The sequence below is a fragment of the Bombus terrestris genome, chromosome 16, assembly GCF_910591885.1.
Source record: "Bombus terrestris chromosome 16, iyBomTerr1.2, whole genome shotgun sequence".
NCBI lineage: Eukaryota > Metazoa > Arthropoda > Insecta > Hymenoptera > Apidae > Bombus > Bombus terrestris.
Genome location: NC_063284.1, coordinates 604999 through 628167, shown reverse-complemented (window position 1 = coordinate 628167; position 23169 = coordinate 604999). Strand labels below are relative to the sequence as shown.

Here is a 23169-nt window from a genome sequence, read left to right as displayed (position 1 = left end):
ATAACTTTATAGCAGCAGCAGTGGTAAAAGTCAGAAACCACTTTTCAAAGATTCAAAAATAATCCTTGGAAAAACATTTCTGAAATTATTATAAATAAGCTAATGTACGGAACGATTTTGATGAAAATATTGACGTCCGTTTCAGTAGACTTAACGTATTTATTAAATCCTGAATTGTATGAAAATAAATAGTCTAGAAATTTCCACTAACACCGTCTAATATTTCGACTGTTCGGATATAAGCGTTTCTATGGAATATAATAGCGCGAATACTTTCATGGGTTTCTGTACAAAATTCCTATTTAACCTTGGAATTTATAGAATAGTCCGTTTGAAACGAAGTTGCCCCGATAAAAGTCCATTGCCATTGGCAGTCTGGTCGTGTCGGAGGAGCCGAATCGAAAGAACAGACGAAAAACGTAGTGGTTGTAATGGAACGACAGTGTTTCGCCGCTTTATAGAAAGTAAACGGTCGCATTTCGCCAGGATGGCGAGGGAAACGCTGCTCTAAGGGCTTTCGCCTGTTCCTTGCCTGTCACATTATCCTGTCCGCTGAAAATCCCTTTGTACGCCCTTTCTCTGACGCCACACGTGTCTCGCTCAAGGGTTTCGCAACGTTCTCCTAACGTTCTTTAACCGAATTTCAAACTGACGGATTATTATATCACTTCTTTGTCCAATATATATCGAAACAATATCCAATCTTTGATTAAGGTACGATTATTATATTATCTCACAGCTTGCCGATCGAACGACGGTGACTCGTTCAACCCTCCATACGTATACTGGCTCGTTTTCGATTTGTAATTTCAAGTAGTTTATCGTTTTCTCTATATTTCTGTTTAAATTCTGCTCTGCTTGAAAAATTATTCAAATTATTGCACGATATTCTAGAAACTTGGAAGAGTATTTAAGGATCCTTCGAGATCTTTTAAACAGAAAAACCTAAAGAAAAACTGCGCTTAAATCAGACCCGGTATGCAAACGACGTCAATGAAAATAAAGTTACCGAAGGAGAGTTCATCTCTCCATGTTTAATTGCAGCGCGAAGTCTGTTATTTTTATTTCAAAAACAACCGCGAGCCTCGCCTATATATTGCGTTGATAAAGATATAAATCTTGCACAAAATCGCCGCTTCTAACAATGTCCTAATTCGTATCGAAATAAGAAGAACGACGGGGTGAAACCCGAAATCCTGTGGTGCGGCGTACTGCAGCGAAGGAAGTAAGAAGCGAGTATAAACACGCGCAACTGAGGAAAAAACAGAGGGATTTTCGTGAGCCACGTCCATGGCGACAGGCAAGCCTGAACTGTCGAGGCTAATGTGACAGTGGAGGAAAGAGGCGAAAGCCCTTAGAGTATCCAACGTTCCTTTCTTCTTTCTTTTTTTTTTCTTTTGCTTTTCCTTCCCTGTGGATAGACGTTCTCCTTGTATTCGCTCGAATGGTTTCAGTTCTGACGAAATTCGTACAGGATATCGAAGCAGAGGATGTGGACGATCGAGAAGCTTTGTCTGAGAATCGAGTTTTAGGAGAAATAGGAGCTGGGTTCTGGGGATTTTTTGGTGTTTTTATTAGGGACATGGTCAGGGGATTTCTGAGGGATTTCCGTTCAGATGGATGGGACGTACGGTGTCGAGATGGTAAATTTTGTTGTTACTTTACGGGCAATTCGATTCTTAGGCTGAAAAATTATAAAACGTCCCGTAATAGTTACTATTCTATGTAACGTAACGAATACTAAACGTTAGAGTATTAAAAAAATATTTCGGTGATAAAAATTGCAAGATAAAAATTGATTATTCATTCATATTTTTCGGAAATAACGACCGACTTAATTTAACTAATCTAATTACAGAGGTTTGAGCTCTAAAATCAAAAAAGTCAATGTAACCTGCCATTTTCAAAATTTTGCAAAACTAAAACGAATAAAAATCATCAGAATCAAATGAAATGGAATTCCTCGACTCCAAAGATCATCTTCGATCCTTTCCTAAAGCAATTCGACCGGCTCTAAAAGCTGGTAAATTAAAATCTGTGATCGACAAACATGCGAAAAAAAGCTGCTAGATTTTTCGACGTTTGCTCGGAGCGCGGTGAAAAAATATTCCACCCTCGAAATCGACTTCTCTCGCTGTGTATACGTTCATATCGAGACGCGCAGCAGCCAGGGACTGTGCATAAACATACTTATCGTTGGCGAGATTTAGAACGCGAGCGGGCGCTTCCGTTTGAGCCGGAGAGAGCAGATACACCGTGAGCAACATGAATATCTCAGTTGGCTTATTTACATACTCCTTCTGCCGCTATTCACCGGATAAGGCGCTCGATAGTATCGAAAACGCGACTTTTTCTTTTCTCTTTTTATTCCTTTTATTGACTACGAGCTTCAGACCCTCGCGAGTCTGTAATCAGCAGTATCGAATGTTAGTTAACAATATAACAGCGATATAACGATAATGTCAGGGTAGAAAAATAGTTAATAGCAGTTATAATATAGTTAATAGCAGCGAGTAGTTAAGTTAGAGCTAAGAAGGAAAAACCGGGCGATTCCTTATAGTCTCAGTTGGAGAATATCAGACATTTTAGGAGTTCCGTTTAAGGATTATTTTCATAGGATATAAACAAAATATAAAACACACAGGGCACAGTGTATGGTACATTCTATGGAAGCAAATTGAAAAACAAGTTGCACATTTAGCGAAAACGAAAGTAATAATCGTAGAAATGAGATACTACCGACTAATTATGCTAAAAAATTATTAAATGAAACCACTCGACCATTCATCGAATATCAATATCACGACGTATCCTTACACATTCATCATCGGATACCGATATCGCATGTTCAAAAACGAAATAATAATTTCCAATAAACAATTTCCTACGACCTCCATTATCGTGCGTATTCTCTTTTCCCAATTAACGATAATTAATCACGAACAATAAACAATGCACAATATCAAATTCACCATAACAAACAGCATGAAAAAACGTATGAAACGAACAGACTTCGCACGAATACGTAGTATCTCTTACGCTAATGAATTTCAATGGAATCAACGAAACTATCGAATTATTGGTATTATTCGAAATCAACGAAATCATTTTTCGTATTCTTAGCTGTTTATTTCCAACAGAAAATAAATTAAAGACAATAATATCGATAAAAAGTAAAATCATCGAACTTCTAATCTTTTATTTCACGACTAAATTAAACAGAACAAGCAAGCGCTTGAATATTTTCGAACGGATACTAGTCTATGTACTAATGCGCGCTAATTCAGATACTAACGTGTATAGCATACGTACTAATAGATTCGATCGAAATGAACAAAACCAGCGCTGTTAGCATTGGAACGTTTCGAAATCGACGAGAGCTTCCATCGAGATTTCATGGTAACCATGAAAAGCAGAGGACCAATGGGGATGAGGAGTGGTTGTTGCACAGGTTGCAGCGAGCTCGTCACCTCGGTAAAAGCTGTGTCCGATTTATCGAAGGGAAAATATTCCCGTATTGTGAGACGACGCCTCTTTCAAGAATTTCTCTGTACGAATACCGGTTCTTCACCTTTTCGCTATAGAAATAATCGTTTCAAAGCGTTTTGTGAAATAGATCCGAAGCGGACAGACGTGAAATGCAGCCATGGATGCAGATAGAAAATTAATAAACTGTACTTTGACCGATATTCTGCAATTATTCCAGGAATGTCGGATATTTTCTTCGATATATTGATTTTTCAAGAACAATTCTTCGGTATTTTAGTAGAAACTCTTCACGCTGCGGAAAAGTTAGTTCTAGGCTGCTTTCCCGTCCACTTACGGGAATTTAAAGATGGAAAAAGGCACAGAACCTACGTAGATATCCAAAACACAGAAGATCCGTTACAACATTTCTTCCGGACCGTTCTCATAACGGTCAAAAGTTACTGAATAAATCGCAAGATTCCTAAATCGTCCCGGTAGGCTTTTAACGTGGGTTTATATTTAATTACTTACACAAAGTTTAAGCAGGTTACGGAACATTGGGCGTAAGTTAGCTGCGATGTCTCGACAAAATACCGGTTACCGAACAACAGACGTTATAGTCGATCGATGTTGCTAGAGCTTTAGTGGCGCGTCTCTGGCAGGTTCGGTAATAACGAAAATCTTTAAAACCTATTGTACGCTCCTGGAACTTCGATTAATAAAACTTAACAAAAGTGAGATATTTCTCTTATTTCGGATAGATAAATTTGAAGCTTGACTCGAAACAGCAGTTTCAAGAATTGCCGAGGATAAGTCTTGGTCATATACCCGGACACTACAGTACTACTATTACATGTAGCGATAATATGTTTCAATGTATCGTACCAAAATCAAACAGCAACTAAAAGTTCGCCATTTCTACCGATATCACGATACAACAGACGAACGCACATAAATTTTCCATAAACGCTAAATGTGAACGGAAACGCAACCAGGCGAGAAACGCGTGAAATACGCGAAACACTCGGAAAGGGCTTCTCCGCTCTTCGCTCGCTCAGAGATACGACGTTGAAAGCGGCTGTACGAAGACCAAACATATACTCATTTTTGCGCAATAAACGCAACCATGAGTGCCGGCAGCGTTTGACTAACAGCGAGTATCATGTCAGGGAATAATTAAATGCGAGACGAGCAACTAGAGCATCAGGTAGACTTAGCGGTTACTTTGCCCTTCCCTTACACGTTGTAATAATCTTTCCAAGATTCGTAAACGCGGCGCGTTTGAAAGGAATGAAAAGGCAGCCGCGCCTTTGCGCGCCATATTGCGGATTCGCGCGACCATAGCGAGCACGATTCTCCGCCGAGAATGCGGAGCAAGTGAGAAGAGAAACGGGGAAGATCAACCCTTTTTGCCCTTTAATCCGCGAGACTATCCCATCTGCCCGGGTAAATTCTCCGTCTGTCAACTGGAAACTGGAAACCGGAAACTCGAAAAACGGTTTTTCCCCTGATTTCATCTGCTTTGCGGAGGAGATGATGCGATTTGTGTCTTCCGACTCGCCGTATTTTTACTTTCCTTTTTCTTCCTCTGTACTCGAGTTTAAAAATGCCTGTACGAGCAAAATCTGTAAGCAAATTCTGAGAGCAGGAATTTTTAGAAATTTTTTGGTAATTTAGACGATTCTAACTGTAACAACTAGTCTGCAAAAATCGTAATGGTAGAACTCGATTTTATCCACTTTACGATAAATACGATTACAATATAAAAGTTCGCTTACGTAGAACTATTCGGGCCAGTTCAATTTCTGATCACGAGCTAATTAATTGTACGCAAGAATACAAAAAAATACAATATTCTAAAAAAACTATTCTATAATAGAAAAAGGTAAAAGAACGGAGAATAAAAGAACGTTTGAAGAAGGACTTTAATAAAACGGAAGGAAAGATAACTAAAATTCGCGGAGCTAGCGAGGGATTCGCTTTCAAAGAAACGTCGAACCAGCCGGATTTTCATTCTCAAAGGGACCAACCAGTCGTCGGTGCAGCTTCAATAAAGCGTCCTTGTCGGTTATAGTTGCACGAGGGTGTAGTGAAAAGGCCCGATTCCAGCCTCCAATTCGTGCCCGCCTGTATTCACTAAGAAAATTACCCCGGGGGCAATCGGAATCGGGCAAGAATTTAAAGAGCACGTCGCTCTTTTTACAAACCCTTTTGGCCTTTCGCTTTTTCCACGCTCACTTGTTGCTGTCGACGTCCGTTGTTTTTCGCGAATCAAACCATCACGAGTGATTATCAGCATAATTAATAGACCGAGCACATATAAATTTAATAAACAAATAATTCGTTCCGGAGAACGTAGCATCGCATCCGGAATTTTTTTTACAGCGAAAACTTTTCTTCGAGATTATGTGCTGTTATCTTTAATTATAAATAAGAGAAACTTTAAAATTATAAAGTTGCCCGAGAATTCAGAGGATTCTCAGTTAGAAACTTTAATCGAGAGAGATGTACTTTGCAACTATAAATTTCTTAGTAATCAGAAATCTACCTTTACACATTTAATTAAGAAATAACATTTACACAACAATTACAAGTAATTCCAAGATAAATATGTGGAACAATTTATATTCACGGCAGAAATTCTTCGATTTTGAACCATTGCCTTTACTACTTTCCTGTATAATTCTAACTCGATCACATAATCTTTGTTATTTTCCAAAAATCAGAACACTGTTTACGAATCAAATCCCTCTGCCTAGAGCAAAAACGTTCGATCTAAATGTAACTTTTATACTTTTTCAATTTATAACTTTGATTCTACGGTAAATTGCTGCCAACTCTAATTCGAAGTTTTCGCCGATTTTTCAAACAATTATCGATAAATTCATCCGCGAAACAAATATAGAATAAAAATGGTTAAACGAAAAATATAGGAAATTGTCTGGTAATCACAATTTACGCAACGATAAATTGTTGATGCGGGCTGCCAATCGCTCGAAGCAAAATCGAAACTCGAATTAGGGTGAAAACAGGGTGGCACGTTTGAAGTCCTGATAACTGGAACCTGTCACCGTGCCAAAACGTGACGACGACATTTGAATTCGAAATCTCACCCCCTGAGCCAAACCCTCTCGCTTCGATCCTTAGAATCTCCTACCACTAATTGCCAGAATCTTTAGACCACGGAATAGCGCAACTCCCTGGTAAGCGTTCCAGATCCAATCTGGTTTGCTGTGCAGCCAAAGCGTGACAGCTCGTCTAATTCCTCGACTTCCGGCTAAATTTACCCGGAAACACAGCGTCTAGTGTACAAGCTGTTTCGCGTTTTCACAGTATCTCTAAATGTATTATCTATTTTTCCGTATATTCTGCTATTTTTAATTGGTTTCTCTCGTATGGAGATTTCGGTATCTTTCCTTCATCAGTGAAATTGGACGTTGAATTAAGAAAATCGTATTTCTTCTACTGTCGCAAAATACAAAAATTTCAGTAATTAGATGTCGTAATATTATGAGATACGAAAGTTCTATTAATTACGTTATATAACGTTACCAGATGTAAAAATTCGACTAATTATATGCCATTTTATTACGCTTGTATCGCGTTATAAAAGTTCGATCAATTTTATATTGTCACAGGCAAAAATTCTATTAATCGTACGAGACGATATTGCGATACATAAAAGAATTCTATTAATTATACAACACAGTTGTTGTGAGATGGAAAAGTTCTATTAATCACACGATACGATATTATCAGACGCACAAATTCTATTAATCATATGACATAATATTACGAAACTCGAAAATTCAATTAACTACACATGACCAGCTACTACAAGACATAAGAATATCCTATTTTAATCATAGACTACAAAAGTTTTACTAATTTTTTATAGAATCGAAAAATATCCCTCGTGTCGACAAATATTCGCAAACATCGTAACGAAACATCAAAGACAATTTTCATACGCGGTCAGATCCTTTCTTTTCTCATTCACTTTGCATTAAAATATGCAACCGGCGGTACAAAAATAATAAATCTTCGAGTTGTTTCGTCGACGACGCTCCACCCGTGGAATTTCATTTCCTGAATCGTCGCAACGAAATATTTCGTTTTCCATTATTTATTACACACGCACAGAGTGCACGCGTGAATACAAACACGCGAAGAAGAGAGAGAAAAAGAAGATTCTTTCATCAGACACCAAGATATCTCATTTCTCGCTTGCAAACGCGTTCGCTTTTTAACATTTCAAATCCGGCGAGAATTCTTCAGCCTCGATAGACCTTTACCAGGGGTACTTTAATCCCCTCAGCAGGGGCCGCAATCGGCCAAACTTTTAATAGTTTTTTTCTTTTTTCACATCCTGCCCCCAACATTGTTGCAACGCCAGAATACGTTCAACGAGTTTAACCGAATTCTCTTTCTCATTAAAAATATAGCAACTCGATTTTTCGTTGGCGAAGGATCCGTTTCGTTAGAATTGGAATTTTTGTTTCGTTAAATTGATTATGTGGATTTAATATGAAATTGTTTTAGATGCAAGTTCCGAGACCAAAGAATTATTATTGTGGAATTTCGTAAAAATTTGCGCGTATATAATGTACGAAATACGTTATACGTCAACAGTATATAGTAAATTTAATGTTGCAAGATTCCTAGCCTCGATATTGATACTATTTTAGAAACTGCTAATACGAGCAGTTCAGCAGCCACGTTTCATCATCGATTCTATGAATCGAAACGTACGGAAAAGCGTCCCGTGAAGCTCCTACAGTAACCAACTCATCTATGAGATCTGAAAATCTTTCGTACCTACAATACACACAATAAATTCATAAAAGTGTTCAAATACTCTCGTGAACCAGTGTATACACGCATCCAGAGTATGCAACACGCGTTATATCCTAACCATTCGATATTCCGTTGGGCGTCAAGAGGAGGTGAGAGAGTATAGCGTGTATAGAGAACGGTCTACACAGGCTGGAGGCTCAACGCGGCACGTTAATGACAGGAAACCGGCAATATGAACTTGACGGCTCGGTACCGCATCGTGTACCACAGTAACGTACCGACAAACCGCAGGTGCCCCGACGACGTGGCTGCTTCGTTGCTATCCGTTACCCTCTCGCCCCTATGCCCCCAAACCCTCTCGCCCTCTCATTATCTGCCTGGGTTATGCACTTTGGTCCTGGCTGCGCTGCCTCTCTGCCTGGTCTGCCTCGCAAGACCAGGGACGTCCTCGCTAAGGAAGGACTTTCACGCTGTAGAAAAGTTTCCGGATCGACCGACGCTCTCTGATCGTGCTGTCTTTTCTTTCATCTTGTTCCTCGCTCTCGCGTTTTTCTCTTTCTTGTATTTCGTTTTTCCTCTTGAATTTTGTCAGCGGTTACCTTCGTTTCGTCTGAAATGTTTTCATCGATACGATTTCACGGCACATTGAAATCACCGATAATTGTTATACTTTGCACCGTACGTTATCGTTGATTACGCATCTTCGTCTACATATTCGCTTTCGTCCATAAAAGAATAAAGAACGGTACAAGATAAAAGGAACAAAACAAAATATAGAAATTGGCGGCAAAAGACGATGTCGGTCGGTGAAATCGTGTCGACGAAAACATTGTCGATGAAATAAATGATCGTCGGTGATTCGAAGGTAACCTTTTTGCCAGATATAAAGCCAGCGAGAGTAAACCTGTGTTGGAAGCTCGCCATTAATCCTACTGTTTTCTTTCGATTTTTTTTCAACCAAGTGCAGTTTTCTCGTGTTAAAATATATGTATCAAGTACGAACAGAGTGCGAGAGAATTGTCGTTGGTTTCAGTTTTATGTTAAACATTTTCCTCGTGTTAGAACTACCGATCATCGTATAAAAGTTGTATCAACGAAATTAAAATGGCAAATTAGGTGATAATATCGATTGCGACTTACCAGTGGAGGGAATGGACTGTTGTTGATTGAAAGAATTTTAAGTGAATTCTTTGAGGAGCTTACCTGTAACAAAAAGAGATATATTTTTTAAGATGTTCGCCACATTTCCTCAAATATATGTTAGAATAAGAAATTTATCTTCAGATACATAAAAAGTTTTTTAAAAAAATGAATATTTATTTTATTTTGAAACTTAATCGTTTCAATGTATAGTACATTAGTTTAAGAAAGTAGATTTATTAAAGGTATGAATTCTATACAATTTCTGTATTTATTTGTTATCATATTTTACAACCTTTAATGTCATACTCCAGCAGTGCACATGTATATGCCGCGAGTTATTAATTATGCTTGGCTTTAAAATATATGATGTACGATATCTTGCTCTTGTTACTTCCGTAGAATTTCTCATTCTGCTACAATTTCACGGTTATTTTGTAAACTACAACTGTAATTATTCGATTAAATCGTATTTTAAATTAGATCAAAATTACTGAATCGCTCGATTTAAGAATGTTCAATTTCACGTGATATTTACCGGTACGAAAGAAAGAATTTCTCGTCGGTTGTACCGTAATGTTTAATCCGTCTTGCGATATTTCATTCTTAAATATAGAATACTTATAGGAAGCACTGCATTTCAAAAATTCCACGCACATCTGGCCACAAAACCATTCCTAAGAATTCCCAATATCAAAGCCTTACACGCAAAATCCATTTTACGACCTCAACCCCTAAAAAATATGTTTCCTATCAATTCTGCCGATCTAAAAATCCTCCAACCCCAAAATTTTACACGGACCTAGTCTCACCCCAACCTCTCTCGATATAAATCGTCAATACCAAAACCCTACACTTAAAATCAATTCCTGTATGAAACAAAAGGGTTGACAAAAATGGCCAGCGATTTAACAAATCTCCTTGATCGAAGGGTTTACAGCGATAAATTTACTACAAATCGCATACAATCGATATTAAGAAGATACGTATCAAAAAATAAGGGGCTTTATCGTTGCGACACGATGGGAATATTTTTAATTTAAATTTATTTAAATTTAACGAATTTAAACAAAGATCTGAAGATCGCAAGAACATCCTTAACTCGCTTTCAAATAATTGTCCAACGACCCGAAAGCGGAATAAAAATGGCAGAAAGATTAGGAAAGTACAAATCGGTAATGGAAATGGAAGATCGTTTCGTTCGAATCGTCCTGAAAGACGTGTAAGGAAACGGAGTCGCACGTAAGGGGTAGCAAGGTGGCTAACGATAATTCCTATCCGGCGTCACGTGCCGCCAATATAAATCACCCCTTGCTTCCTCGGTCCTCACTCCCCCACAATTACCTAATACGTCCGCCACGCTATCCCCAGACACCATCGGTGCAAACCACCCCCGTGTACTTCGCCAGCAGCCCCTGCGGCCACTAACTTACGTTCCAACGCCAATAATAGATCCGGACAGGCTCGAACCGCTTCTGACGAATTCCCCTAAATCACCGTATTTCTCATCGAACGACCTCCTCCCTTCTCTTAGTCGTCGACCAAAGGGGGTTGGTTACTGGATATTCGTCACGAAATCATTTCCTTGATGAGATATTAAACCGTACGTTCGAGGATATATGCGGATGGGGTGTGTAGAATTAGTTGTTGGCATGGATAGGGGAGACAACTATGGGATTAATCGGAGGATGTGTGTTTGGGAGGGGGAGGGCTGCTTGCGAGATACGTTTCGGAGAAACAAAAGTGGAAAGTCGAGAATTCTTGAGAAGAGATTTGTCTATTCGCGATATAATTGCTTCGTTGACGATCATTGTTGCATGTTACTAGGTGATTTGACACTGTAATCGAGTGTTTGATCAAGAACGAATTTAAACACTACGATATTATTCGAAAGAATAGCTCGAGGAAATTAATTCACAAGAGAAACAAGTCCTGGAACAATTATCTTTGCATAGAAAATAATCTACACAGAATCTAAAGAAAACTAACCGCCCCTTCGGTAATAATTCTATCCCCATTAACACGCGATAATTTACAGAGCATATTTCCTGGTAGCGAGTATCTTTACACAACGTCAATTATCAGCGACGTTTCAACATGGCGGACGTTGAAATTCGTTACGGATAATAAGTTGCGTGGCATCGTTTTCAAGCAGCTCTATCGCCAAGCCATCGTGGCACGACTATAATAAATTTCCGGGCAAACCCGAGAACCCATTCCCGTGCAATCCCATAGAAACTCGCTTAATCGTTATTAGTCTGCACCCCAGCGTCTTACGGAAACATAAATTCGGTGTTCATGCGCGTGAACATCATAGACACTCCTATTTTATTGACATCGAATCTTGTTATCTTTTTAGTCAACGCTTTGATGCAATAATACATTGGAAGAAATTTTAAATTCGAAGAAACAACGTATCACGACGATATTTATTTTATCTTGCAATTCGTTTTCAAAAGCCCTGTGAAGATCACATCAAGTTATATTTTTAAACGGAAACTACATCTCTTCGTTTCATATTCTTGCAGCCGATATCAACAAATTTTCAAAGCACTTTTACGTGTATCTTTTGCATAAACCACTATCGACGTATTAATGTTTGGAAAGGATGGGAAGTTGAATCCTGTTCAATGGTGAACATCAAACGGAAGGACAAGCGACTAGCCGTTTTGGGTACAGTATTTAGTACACACAAATGTACACACACAATCGGCTGCTTTTAGAGGTACCATGATGTACAAAGTCTGACGTGTACATTGGATAACGCCAATGCCGCCGGCGTATCAAGTTTGACATTTAATATCTCGATAGTGGTATGCTCGATATGCAAAAAATACAAGTAAATAGCGTTTCGAAAATGTTTTCATGTCGGTTACAAGCAACGTGGGATACAAAAATATAGCTGTTACTTAAAAATATAGCTACAAAAATAGTGATCACAGAAGAGCTTTTCCAAGCAATTGCAGAAGATAAAATAAACATCGACATGATATGCCTACCTCGAAATTGTACGTTTCTTTTAAACATTTGTGCGTAGCGTAGTTTTCCAGATATTTACGTGTTTTCGGAGAAAACGGGCGTATTTTATATAACATAGAGTATTATACAGTGACTCGGTTATACACCGTAGTAGTCAAAATACACGAATAAAGATCACAGATGGGAAAAATGTGATTCATTTTTGCCGATTTTTTCGCTTTTATACCATGAAATAATTACACGCGAATATATTCATTTATTCGGTTGAACTTCCATTAATTTTCATCGATTTCCTTACGTTGGAAAAATCGCCTGAAAATTTGCGGACCATGGAACCTTGTCAACCATTAGGTTGTAGAGACCTTTTCTCACGATTTCCACGGTCACTTATCTCCACTGAAAGGAGCAACCCCTGGACCAATACGAATAGACCGCGCACGTACGCTGCATACGCTCCCTTTTACCATTTACTTTGCCCGTAACAGATACCTAGGGCATTACTTTACCTACGGTATATAAGGAAATGGTTGGAGTCGATGGCCTCGTGTTGTTACGTACACTTTGACATTTTTCAACTTCAGACAATTTTGCTGGCTAATTTCCACAATTTGATCATTTATTTCGAAAACTTGTAGCGGATTTAATTAAAATTAAGTCCTTGTTCTATCGGCTGTTGTAATTAAATATATTTCAATTCAATGGAAGTGTAATATTATTAACGATAAATTAAATATATGCTGTATATTAAATTACAATCATATCACCATAATATATAGAGAAATAGATAATATCGAAATAGAATATTAATCGGTTAACTGCGTTCGACGCGTATACACGTCAAACCAAAACTTTATTTCGCTGTGTAAAATAAAAAATTACCATTCGCTATAAGAACAGAAGATCTTTAGTAAAAAGTAATATAAATGGCATTTAGTGGTATGTTTCCTTTATACTTTCAGTATATAGTAAAACTATTGTGTATTTTATAAAAAGGATTATACACCCTATAAGGTATTGCTTTTTATAAATTCAGTTGATTATTTTTCTCGATGCATCCTCTATATCGGCTATTCTCCGAATTGTTTTGCGCGCTTTATTTTATTATTTTTTGGCAATTTCTAAGTTTTCGATAGCAATACCCTTTTCAACAATGAATTGCTAATTTTGTATCGAATAAAAATGTAATCCTTCCTCGTTTTGTTTTACTTTTCTCGTTAAATTTATAGCTTGCCCTACATTCGACGCGTATACTCGACATTGCTTGATTTCAATTACGCAACCAGTAAAGGATTTTTAAAGCTAAATTCCGCGGTTAAACTGGTTAAGTGTAACCACTGGTACATCGATATTAACAACGTTCGACAAATATTAGAATTATTTTAGTATCACTGAAGCAATATGGAATTCAAGGATACCGAACGTTTGGGATGATGCAAACAGAAAACATTCGACGAGGAATTCTCAGAAATAGAGGCATAGATTCAATGACAACAAACTCAAAACGGAGATCCTTGAGAAACACCTAGAAGAAACCTACGTGACATCGATTTTTACTTAAAACAAAATAAACAATTAATTTGCAGAGGTACGATGGATTCTAAAAGAATTTAAGAAATATACATTCGTCCGGGTTCTTCGTAATATTTCATACAGATTAAAATTACTTTCCTACGATTTAATTAAAATATGAAGAATCTTGATGTTATTTTATATATGTATATATACTTGTGACTTTACATTTATAAGACATTTTTTAACACTACTTGAGATGTCTCAACGTTATGTAAAAATTCAACGAATCCACACATTATTCGTTGGACGACTGAGTTCAGTAAAGTAAACAGCGGTATAACGAATATAAATGAATTTTTTAGCTGTTTAAGACAGATATCATTATATTACAGATTCTCTGAATCGAGATTTTTATCGCTTTCAACAATTTGAAATTACTTAATCCTGTGCGATCAAAGTACGTCGCTGGGATTATTATCCCACATGAATAGCAAGAGTATACTTCAATTAAACGGAGAAACGTTAAACTTTTAGGTGAATATGATAGTTTGTAAATGAAAAGTAAAAGAAAATTTATAATTCTTCGTAATCGAAATGGAAATCGAAAGTCGTATCGTTAAACGCGTATATTTATTTAATCGAATCGAATAAATTGATAACTGAATACAACAACTAATCGGAATTTTTATAGACCAGATATTTTTTACTATCGCAGTGATATATTACCTGTGATCCGTTTACAATATTAATTTTTCGCGAGAGAATCGACTGATATTTCACTCCTAGATACAATTCCTATAGATTCGTATTTTTATTGAAAAACCTTTCAAATATTCGATTCGACGATTCTCTCTAACGATACATATTCTTACGTATCGTTTTGACAATGTAGAAACATTACAAACGCAAAGCTACGGCATAAGCTCAATTTACTGACGCAAAACAATCATCGGTGTATACAACATTGTGCAATGTTATACAACTCGGTATTAATATTATCGATTATTGCGTAATCTCTACCTTATTGCATCTGTAGAAAGGAATGGCGTATTGAGGAGCTCGAGGCGTTTGAGGCGCATGAGGCGCTTGGGGTACAGTCACACGGTCGTAGAAAATCATGGCGGACGATCTTCACCGATGCACAAGCACACGATACTGCGACGATACAGTCACGCACACCACGATCACTCGGAACAAAGGAAACACGTGAAAACTGGGGTGAAAAATTCGAGCAAAAAACACGACGAAGAACCAAACTGCGCGACGGTCGAGGGAAGACTAACAATTCGAAAAGGTCGACCAGAGGGGACGAACCGAGGGGTTTTGAGTACGCTCGGGCCCGCTCGACGTCGCTTCAGACCGATTGTATTTACATTACCGACAGAAACATTCTATTATTTACAGTTAACGTCCAAACCTACGATCTTTCAAATATAACATAAATTTTGTTATTTTATGTAGCACAGTATGTCCGTCCGAAGATGTCCACTGGTGATTATTTCTGCATAAAAAAAAATGCGGAAAAGTGATTCAGATGAAATGGTGGAAATTTAACGGAGATTCTTGAAAAAACGATCTTTTCAGAAATATTGAAAACCACTACACTAACTATTTTTTCCTTCTCCTTTATTCCTTCCATTCTGTATTCCTATTATTGCAACGCTGACTTTTATAATAAACGGTTCTCTTATCACGTTACCCATTACATACTTACATAATAATATCTTTAACGTACATTTCACCCGATCTCATTTTATTACTTGTCAATTTCAGTCCACCAGCCCCTCTAAAGCACCGATGGTCCTTAGAACATCGTCCTACTTGTCTCGCTCCGATGCTGTCGACCCCTTTTGTCCAATATGCACACTTGTTAATTGCATTAGTGAGAAAATTGACCTTTTTTCGGACAACGTAAATACGTTAAAAACCTCGCTCTAGAATACTGTACTACTCGATAACGACGGTCAGCTTCTCTGCGCTAAACCGATCTGTCTCGTTGCTTTCGTCAATTGTTCATTCTCTTTCTGCTGTGCTTCCTTTCTCCGTATTGTTACTTGCCCGTTCGGTATTTTCTTTTATATTTAGCTTTGTACGGGTAGGGTATTCAACCTGTTTAACCATCAGACGATCGCGATGGGTTTATCTTGATCCAACGTGATATTTACCGACGTTCATATATACGAGAAAATCATACATTATTATAATTTAATACAATTAATTTATAACAATTTAAAATGTTGGTTTATGTAAGCAGAGGATCACGTACGGAAGCGCTACGAAAACGAGGAGAATACGAATTGGATCGACAACGAACCGTTACGAGACTCCGCGTAGTCCGAGGGTTACTAAATCAAATTAAATTAAATTAAATATCTATGGCATCTATTACCTTCGAATTACTAAAAAAAAAAAAAAAAAAAAGAAAAAATTCGAAGAATCAATCGCAGCCAAACCACCCTTTCTTCTCTAACTGCATCTAGTAGCAGCATCTCAGCTGTACCTTTCGTGAACAACAGCGTCAACCCGAAAGACAGGGAGAGAGAGCGAGGAAAAGAGAGCCTACAGGCACGTCCTCACAATACCGCATTACGATACCACCCCATTTACACCCTTTCCTTTTCTTCCAGCCACCCTTCCGTGTCTCGAACCCACCCTTTTGCCAAGGGAATTGCCATTGAAGGTTCGAGACGGCGCAAGATGGAAGGCGATCCTTGAAAATGAGATCGAAAGTAGGCCCCTGCGACACCCAAGACACAAAAGAAAGAACAAGAAACGAGATTCCCGCTCGCTCGTTTACTTTTCCTTTTCTCTTCTCTCTCTCTCTCTCTCTCTCTCTCTCTCTCTCTCTCCCCCTAGTTCGTTCCCTTTTCGGGCACAAAAGGGCGGGAAAAACGGGCGACGAGGTCTCATTCCTTTCGTCGGGACGCCGTTAGAGCTCAGGGTTTTGAATTTAGGTCGCGTGATTCCTCTCTCTCTTTCTCTCTTGTTTTTAACCTTCTGGAACTCACAAGCATTAGAATTACGATGTTCGCGACACTCGCGATGCTCTCTCGCATAATCGAGCGAGCTGCAAATTGATGCGTCCATCTTTTCTTCATAGAGGCTCTCATTGTCTCGCGTTTCTCACGATCGTCGATGCTTAACTGTGAAGGTGCGAATAGGAATTCGCGTCTTACAGGATGGAAGTCGTGGATTAAGATTTTGCAGCGCTTAGGAGCGTTTGGAACGTGTTTAAAAAACTAGTATAGAAATTCTTCACAGTATCAGATCTTTATTATCGCTATGATTCTTGAATATTTAACTTTAACTATTATTTAAGAATCTTTCATAACTATTTTTCGAGGATATTAAAACGCGGATAAAATTATTTTATTTCATTAGTATTTTAAAATAAAGAAACATTGATATTTCTTTAGTTTCATATATTATATTGTTACCGTGATAACCATGTTCGTATTGCGATAAGTAACGGCCACAAGGCTTTATAACATACGGAACTCGTAAATAAATAAATCGATCGTACTTTGAATTTCAAACTTTCACCATAATGTCTTTTAGATATTTTAATATTCGCCTTTCGGCATAAGATATTCGTGTTTCGATTTTGCATTTGTACCTGGCATTTGGATTTTTGACCGACGTTTCGTGGTCACTGCAGTCTACTTCGTAAGAAACGTCTGGCCAGAATGCAAATGTCAAATGAAATTGTATGATCGAAACACGATCGTTATCCTGAAATATAAATATCGAAATAAATGAATATATCGATAGAAGAAACTAATTTTTTTATTCCTATTAGAAGAAGCACATCAGCGAATAATAGAAAAATAACGAATCACGTTCCTATTTTTATCATTTTAATCATAATCTTATAATTTAAAATTCTAAAAGCAAAATTTCGCAGTTGAAAGTAATATTTTATTCCAAGCAAGTACGGTATTCAGATCCTTTTAAACATTAAATAGGAATTTAAAAAACCATTCTAAAATCATTGAAATAGTAGAACAATATAAAAGTTCCATAAAACCAATTAACCAATTACAACGCTATTCTGTGTGCCACCCGCTTTGCACGAAAATTCGTTTCAGCGGCACGGTGGGCAAAATAACCGATAACATCGTTGTTCGAGCGTGCCGATTGCTCGTCCAAGTTCGATTGGGAATCAATCGAGTGCATCAGGCGGTGCTTTAATCGAGACGCGACGGTAAATCGTAAGAATCGGAACGGTTCTACCGGTGGAAGCGAGGGGCGGCGGGAATAAATTGAAGATTCGTTGGAAACTTCGAGATCTCTGCGAAACTTTGTTTAACACGACGCCCCGTAGATATCTCGAAAAATTTGCTCGATTTACTAGGAAACGCTCATCGACGCTAAAAAAAATTATGTAAATTTTGCTTTCTACGTTTTTAATGACGTAAGGCGAAGAAGAAGATAGGTTTGTTACTTCTTTTAGAATATCTATGTTTGTAAGATTCAAAGACCGCGTGGAAAAAACGAGATAACTGATTCCTTTTATTTCCTGTATTTTCTGTCGCTTCGTGGTCAGATAGGAATATTTTAATACGAAATAGCTGAGAAAAGCAATAACCTAATAGATTCGAAGATACAGTATATCCACGATGTTTTTCTAGAAACGAATAATACCAGTGTAGTTTAACTCGACTAATATTAGTCTGCGTAATTAACGTTACTAATATTTTCTTAAATGTAAAGCGCGAGAAAAACACACGTTTAAAGCCAAGATTAAATTCAAAGACAGTTTCGACGTGGAATCGGTTTTTCATTTTCGCATTGAGTTTACTTTTCTATAAGAGACGCGAAATGTGACTTGTTATATTTTTCGCGTATACTCTGCAAATATTACAAACGAAAAAGACAGTTCAAAATATAGTTTCATGAACTTTGCAAGCTACTGCCATCTATTCGAAGGTGAAACAAATTTAATAAAGTTAAATCTCTGTTTCGTTTTCAATGATATATGTCATATGATGTTTTTTTTTTTTTTTTTTTTTTTTTTTACTTTTTCTTTTATTCGTATTTCGTGTTTTAGCAAAATGCAAGAGAGACGATGTTGGAATTATGAATGACAGGGATGGTTGAAGCGTATTAATATGTTCAACGATGAAAGGTTATCGGAATGGATTTTTACTTTGCTTGAAATATTTCGTATTAAATATTCTATGTTTCCATTTGTGAAACAGGCAAAAATTATTTTTGAGTTCTGCCTGTGTTTTCGTCGCTCTGCTTTATTCGCATTGAAATTTTGTGTTTGGAAAAATAAGATATATATGTGTGTGTATGTAGTTGAGGAAGATATACATATTTCATTCTGATTGTTATGTCGGTAATATGGAAAGCGTATTATGTGCATTCTGTGAATTTATTTTCCACTTTCAAATTTCCTATAAATGTATAAAAAACTACGAACGATCGACGAGACAAAAATTTGTTCACGGTTCTAACATCGTTATGTTTTACCAAAGTAGTTGGTCAATGAACGAACAATCGAACTGCAAGCGTTATTGCAGGGAAATTTAGCACCACGAACAGGAACAGAAGTTCCTCGAATCCCAATCAAATTCCAGTCGATAAAACCGTGGAAATTTATCGCGAGTGGCCGAGATGTTTCGCAAGCTCGTATCGAATCGACGCCTCGATACACAGGGGTTGGAGAAGCCTCGTAAACTCGAGGTTGGACGAGTCTAGGGAAACTACGATGGAAATATGTGTCGCTGATAACACGGATCGTTGCTGTTCCTACAAATTATGCAAATGCAACCGGTCTAAGTGGCTTTCCACGCAGGGCTGTTTGCGTATTAGAGTGGTAAAGAGCCACACTTGTTTCGGGGTTGCTTAGAAGTGTTAGTTAGCTCGAGCGAGAAAGTTGAGTTTTTGCGCAGCAAACTCGATCGAGCGTGATATTTGGATTTTATTTAATCCTAGTCTGCCCTTTTATCTCTCTAATCCTCTTATAACGAACTTCATTTCTGAATGGATTTCGTAATTATTATTTCTCTAATGAATTCTAACTTGTAGGAATAAAAAATAAGTTTACTTGTAGACTACATTAGAAAAAATAAAGTTACTTTTAAAATTAATGCTGTCCTTGAGTAGAAGATAGGGAATCGCGAGAGAGAAATGTTCGAGAATGCATACTCGAATAATTAACCAGTGAGTAGGATTTTTCATGGCATCCACGGGCCGGAAGTGGATGCAGACGATACGGTTCTTGAGCACAGCGAGGAAGACGAACAGGTAGCGAAGGAAAAGAAACAAGTTACGGAGCTCGCTTCCATTTTTATTGTCAGCGAGCTCCTTCCGCTAGACTTTTATAGTAATTTAATACAGGACTGATTAAGCGGCTAAAGATAAATATATCTATTCTGTGTTAACAACGCTGATACCGCTGAATCGACGCAAGAGTCACGCAATTAGGAGAAGCGAATTTTCCAGAGGATTTGCCTCTTCGACGCTCCTCCGCGCTATGAAAGCTGCATAAAGAAGATTTGAAGATTAATCTGTTATGTTTGTACATTTCGTAGTATTTTTAATGCTGTAGAGTGGGTCGAAGTGGAAATCTCCCTTCTTGCGAACGGCTCCTAAGACAAAAATTTTCAAGAACCACTCGCGATAAGCTCGCCAGGAAACGGAGCGAAAGCTTCCCTGGCAATTTTCAGCGCAAGAACATTGCTCTTGCGTTATTCATGCGAACCTAAAGTAGCGTTCTTAAGAAGCATCTCGTGGATGATGTGCCGCTTTGTGAATTTTTCTACGGTCACTTTCGCATCGACGGAGTTATCAAGAATTTCCTACCATCTGAATATTCAAAGGAAGATGCTCGTTTCGTGATAACAATAACATAGTGGAAATCTCAACGATTCTATTATATGTATATGAGTTACGAGCAATTGACGCGTTTCATAAATCGATATTTTGTAAGGAAAAATTTCGGTTGGTACGTATTTTTTAAGGATACAATAGCGCGTGTTTCAAATTGATATTTTTGAACAACGCATTACATGCCTGTTCTAAATTCATATTTTTCTATAGTAATCTGGCCAAGTGTAGCGTAGCGTTAATTCGAATATATTTTTCGTATACGAATTCTCCGATTTTCAAACTGAACGAATAATCTTGATTCACATAAAGATAAAAATTGTGAACAGAAAGGTTCATCCTAAAATATCCTACTTTATTTTTTTCATTTATTCCGAAACCTACGTATCGTGTTTCCTTCTCTGCTCTTCAATTAACAACGTCTCAAGAAACACAGAGGGGCAAAAACCACCGTTGACCCAACAAATCCGTCAAACACGAGAAACCAAAGAAATGGAAAACTTGTTCGAACTTCTCAGTGGCCGAGAAACGCCGAAGCCCAAAGGAACTTGGTTCGCAAGGTCCCAAGAGATCAAACCAAAGCCCCAACAGACCGAAGCGTCTGATACCAACTATTTCCTCGCAGCAGAGTGCTAATTAGCCGATGTACACAAGGAACGGACCGTGAAGATAGCTCGAGACGCATCCCACCGCATATCGCCGTCGGCTCGCTGACGTTTCCTTCGAGCTTCCACAGAAATAGGTGAACAGACGCTCGTCTTTCGCTCGTTTTATCGACAAACAACGAAACAAGTTTCTCCCAACATCGTGGACCAGTGAGAAACATGACATAGAAGTTGTTTATCCGAATCGTCATTCGAATTATGTTTTGCTAAATTGTTTGGAACAAGGTAAATTTAGGTATTACATTCTTTTAACTAGAACGAGACAAATTTGATGAATTAAAAAATTTTCGACAAAGCGAATGCTTTAGACGATGCTTTTCGAGAAAAATGTGAGCGAATCCAATAATTGACAAAAATTAAATGTTATAGTACAGTATACGGTGACGTTGAACCAAACTGTATCGAGTCCCCAATTATTTATTATACACGAATTGTTGTATTATACACGAATATATGAAATGTAAAGTGAAATTGAAGGCTGGTAATTTTTCATTAAAGAAAGAAGGAGAATTGAAAAATTCTATCGACAATGACGTTTTAAAAGAGATTACAGAAACTAATCTACGACAAACAGCGAGATAAATAGCGTTTCAAAATGAAAGTAAACTATTCGTCCATTATACGTCGCTTGTTTCAAATAGGAAAAGCACGGGAAATGACAAATGGTGTGTGTGCATGCGTGTTAAGCGATGTACAGAAGCTTAGACGAACGGAGATAGCCGCCAGTCTAAACTTTGTACATTTTTTAAAACTATCGTCGCTTCTTCTGACAACACGTGAATCTTATATGATAATCGAAAATGTAACAGTAGTCTGATAAAGATAAACGTGCTTCTCCGTCCGAAGAAGATAACAGCGACTGTGTGACCCAGATATCGTGTAATAAGGAAAATTAATCGTAATAAGAAACGCGTGCAAAATAATACACTGAAAATTCTAGATCTGGAACTTTGAAATTTACGAAACAATTTGTGTAATATGCGTGTATTTATTGCATTACTTCGTAATGATTCGACGACAATCGCTTCATTGTGGTGGAAAGCAACCGTCAAATAGCTACTAATAGTATTTAAAAAATCATCATAAAGACGTTCCAAAATGAATATTGCCACTCTAAAATATAAAAACCGATGAAAATCCAAGATACAAATTTTCTAAACGTTATTCTTTTATTTGTACCTTCATAGAAACCTTCATAGAACAATGATTGCAAAGTGAATGCTGGCTACGAGATGCAAATTTTCTCACAATTTCATGATTTTTTAGGGACACGAAACGTCTGGTTTCGCGGAAGATGGCGGAAGAAAGCCGCGAGACAAAGCTTCGGCTAACGAGGTTTCCGGTAACGAGCAGGGCATGGCAACCACTGAATCAGGAACAGATTTAGCTACGACGATGAATCACCCGACGCGTTTGCTGTGTAAACAGGGACGAGTCTCGCGCCAAGGGAACCCCCGACCTTGCCCTATCACTTCCGACGAACGCCTATCATCCTTTCTGTTTTCCGCTGCTCCTCTCTTTCTGTTTGTCGAGGTTCGCCAACCAAGACGCGGCATCCTCTTTAATCCCGCTACGATCGACAGGTGTCGAGAGGATGCTGATCGAGAATCCTGAACAAACTCGGGCTTTCCGCTCGATCGCGTCTTCGCATGAAATCGGGGTGGTAGAAGAAGATGTGGTCGTAAGTGAGGAAAGAAATTGTGTTCTGGTGTTATTGGACGTTACAACATTTTTTTGAAACGTAATTGATGGGATTTTGGCGTGATTCTAG

General features: G+C 37.9%; 1 protein-coding gene across 19 annotated transcripts in view; it reads right to left on the bottom strand.

Annotated features, from left to right (window-relative positions):
- The window catches only part of LOC100650792 (polypyrimidine tract-binding protein 2), a 421711-nt gene that overhangs the window by 200000 nt on the left and 198542 nt on the right, over nucleotides 1-23169 (bottom strand). For 3 of the 19 annotated variants that reach the window (XM_048413316.1, XM_012317493.3, XM_048413317.1), the window contains one exon: nucleotides 9406-9468. The exons of 15 other annotated variants lie outside the window; for them this stretch is intronic. Coding sequence is in view for 1 of the 4 variants with exons in the window: in XM_048413315.1 (XP_048269272.1) it covers nucleotides 14917-15015 (99 nt within the window). In the remaining 3 variants the exon portion in view is untranslated. Of the gene's footprint in view, nucleotides 1-9405; nucleotides 9469-14916; nucleotides 15031-23169 lie in introns of those variants that run through there. One more of the 19 variants, XM_048413315.1, reaches the window with a different exon arrangement.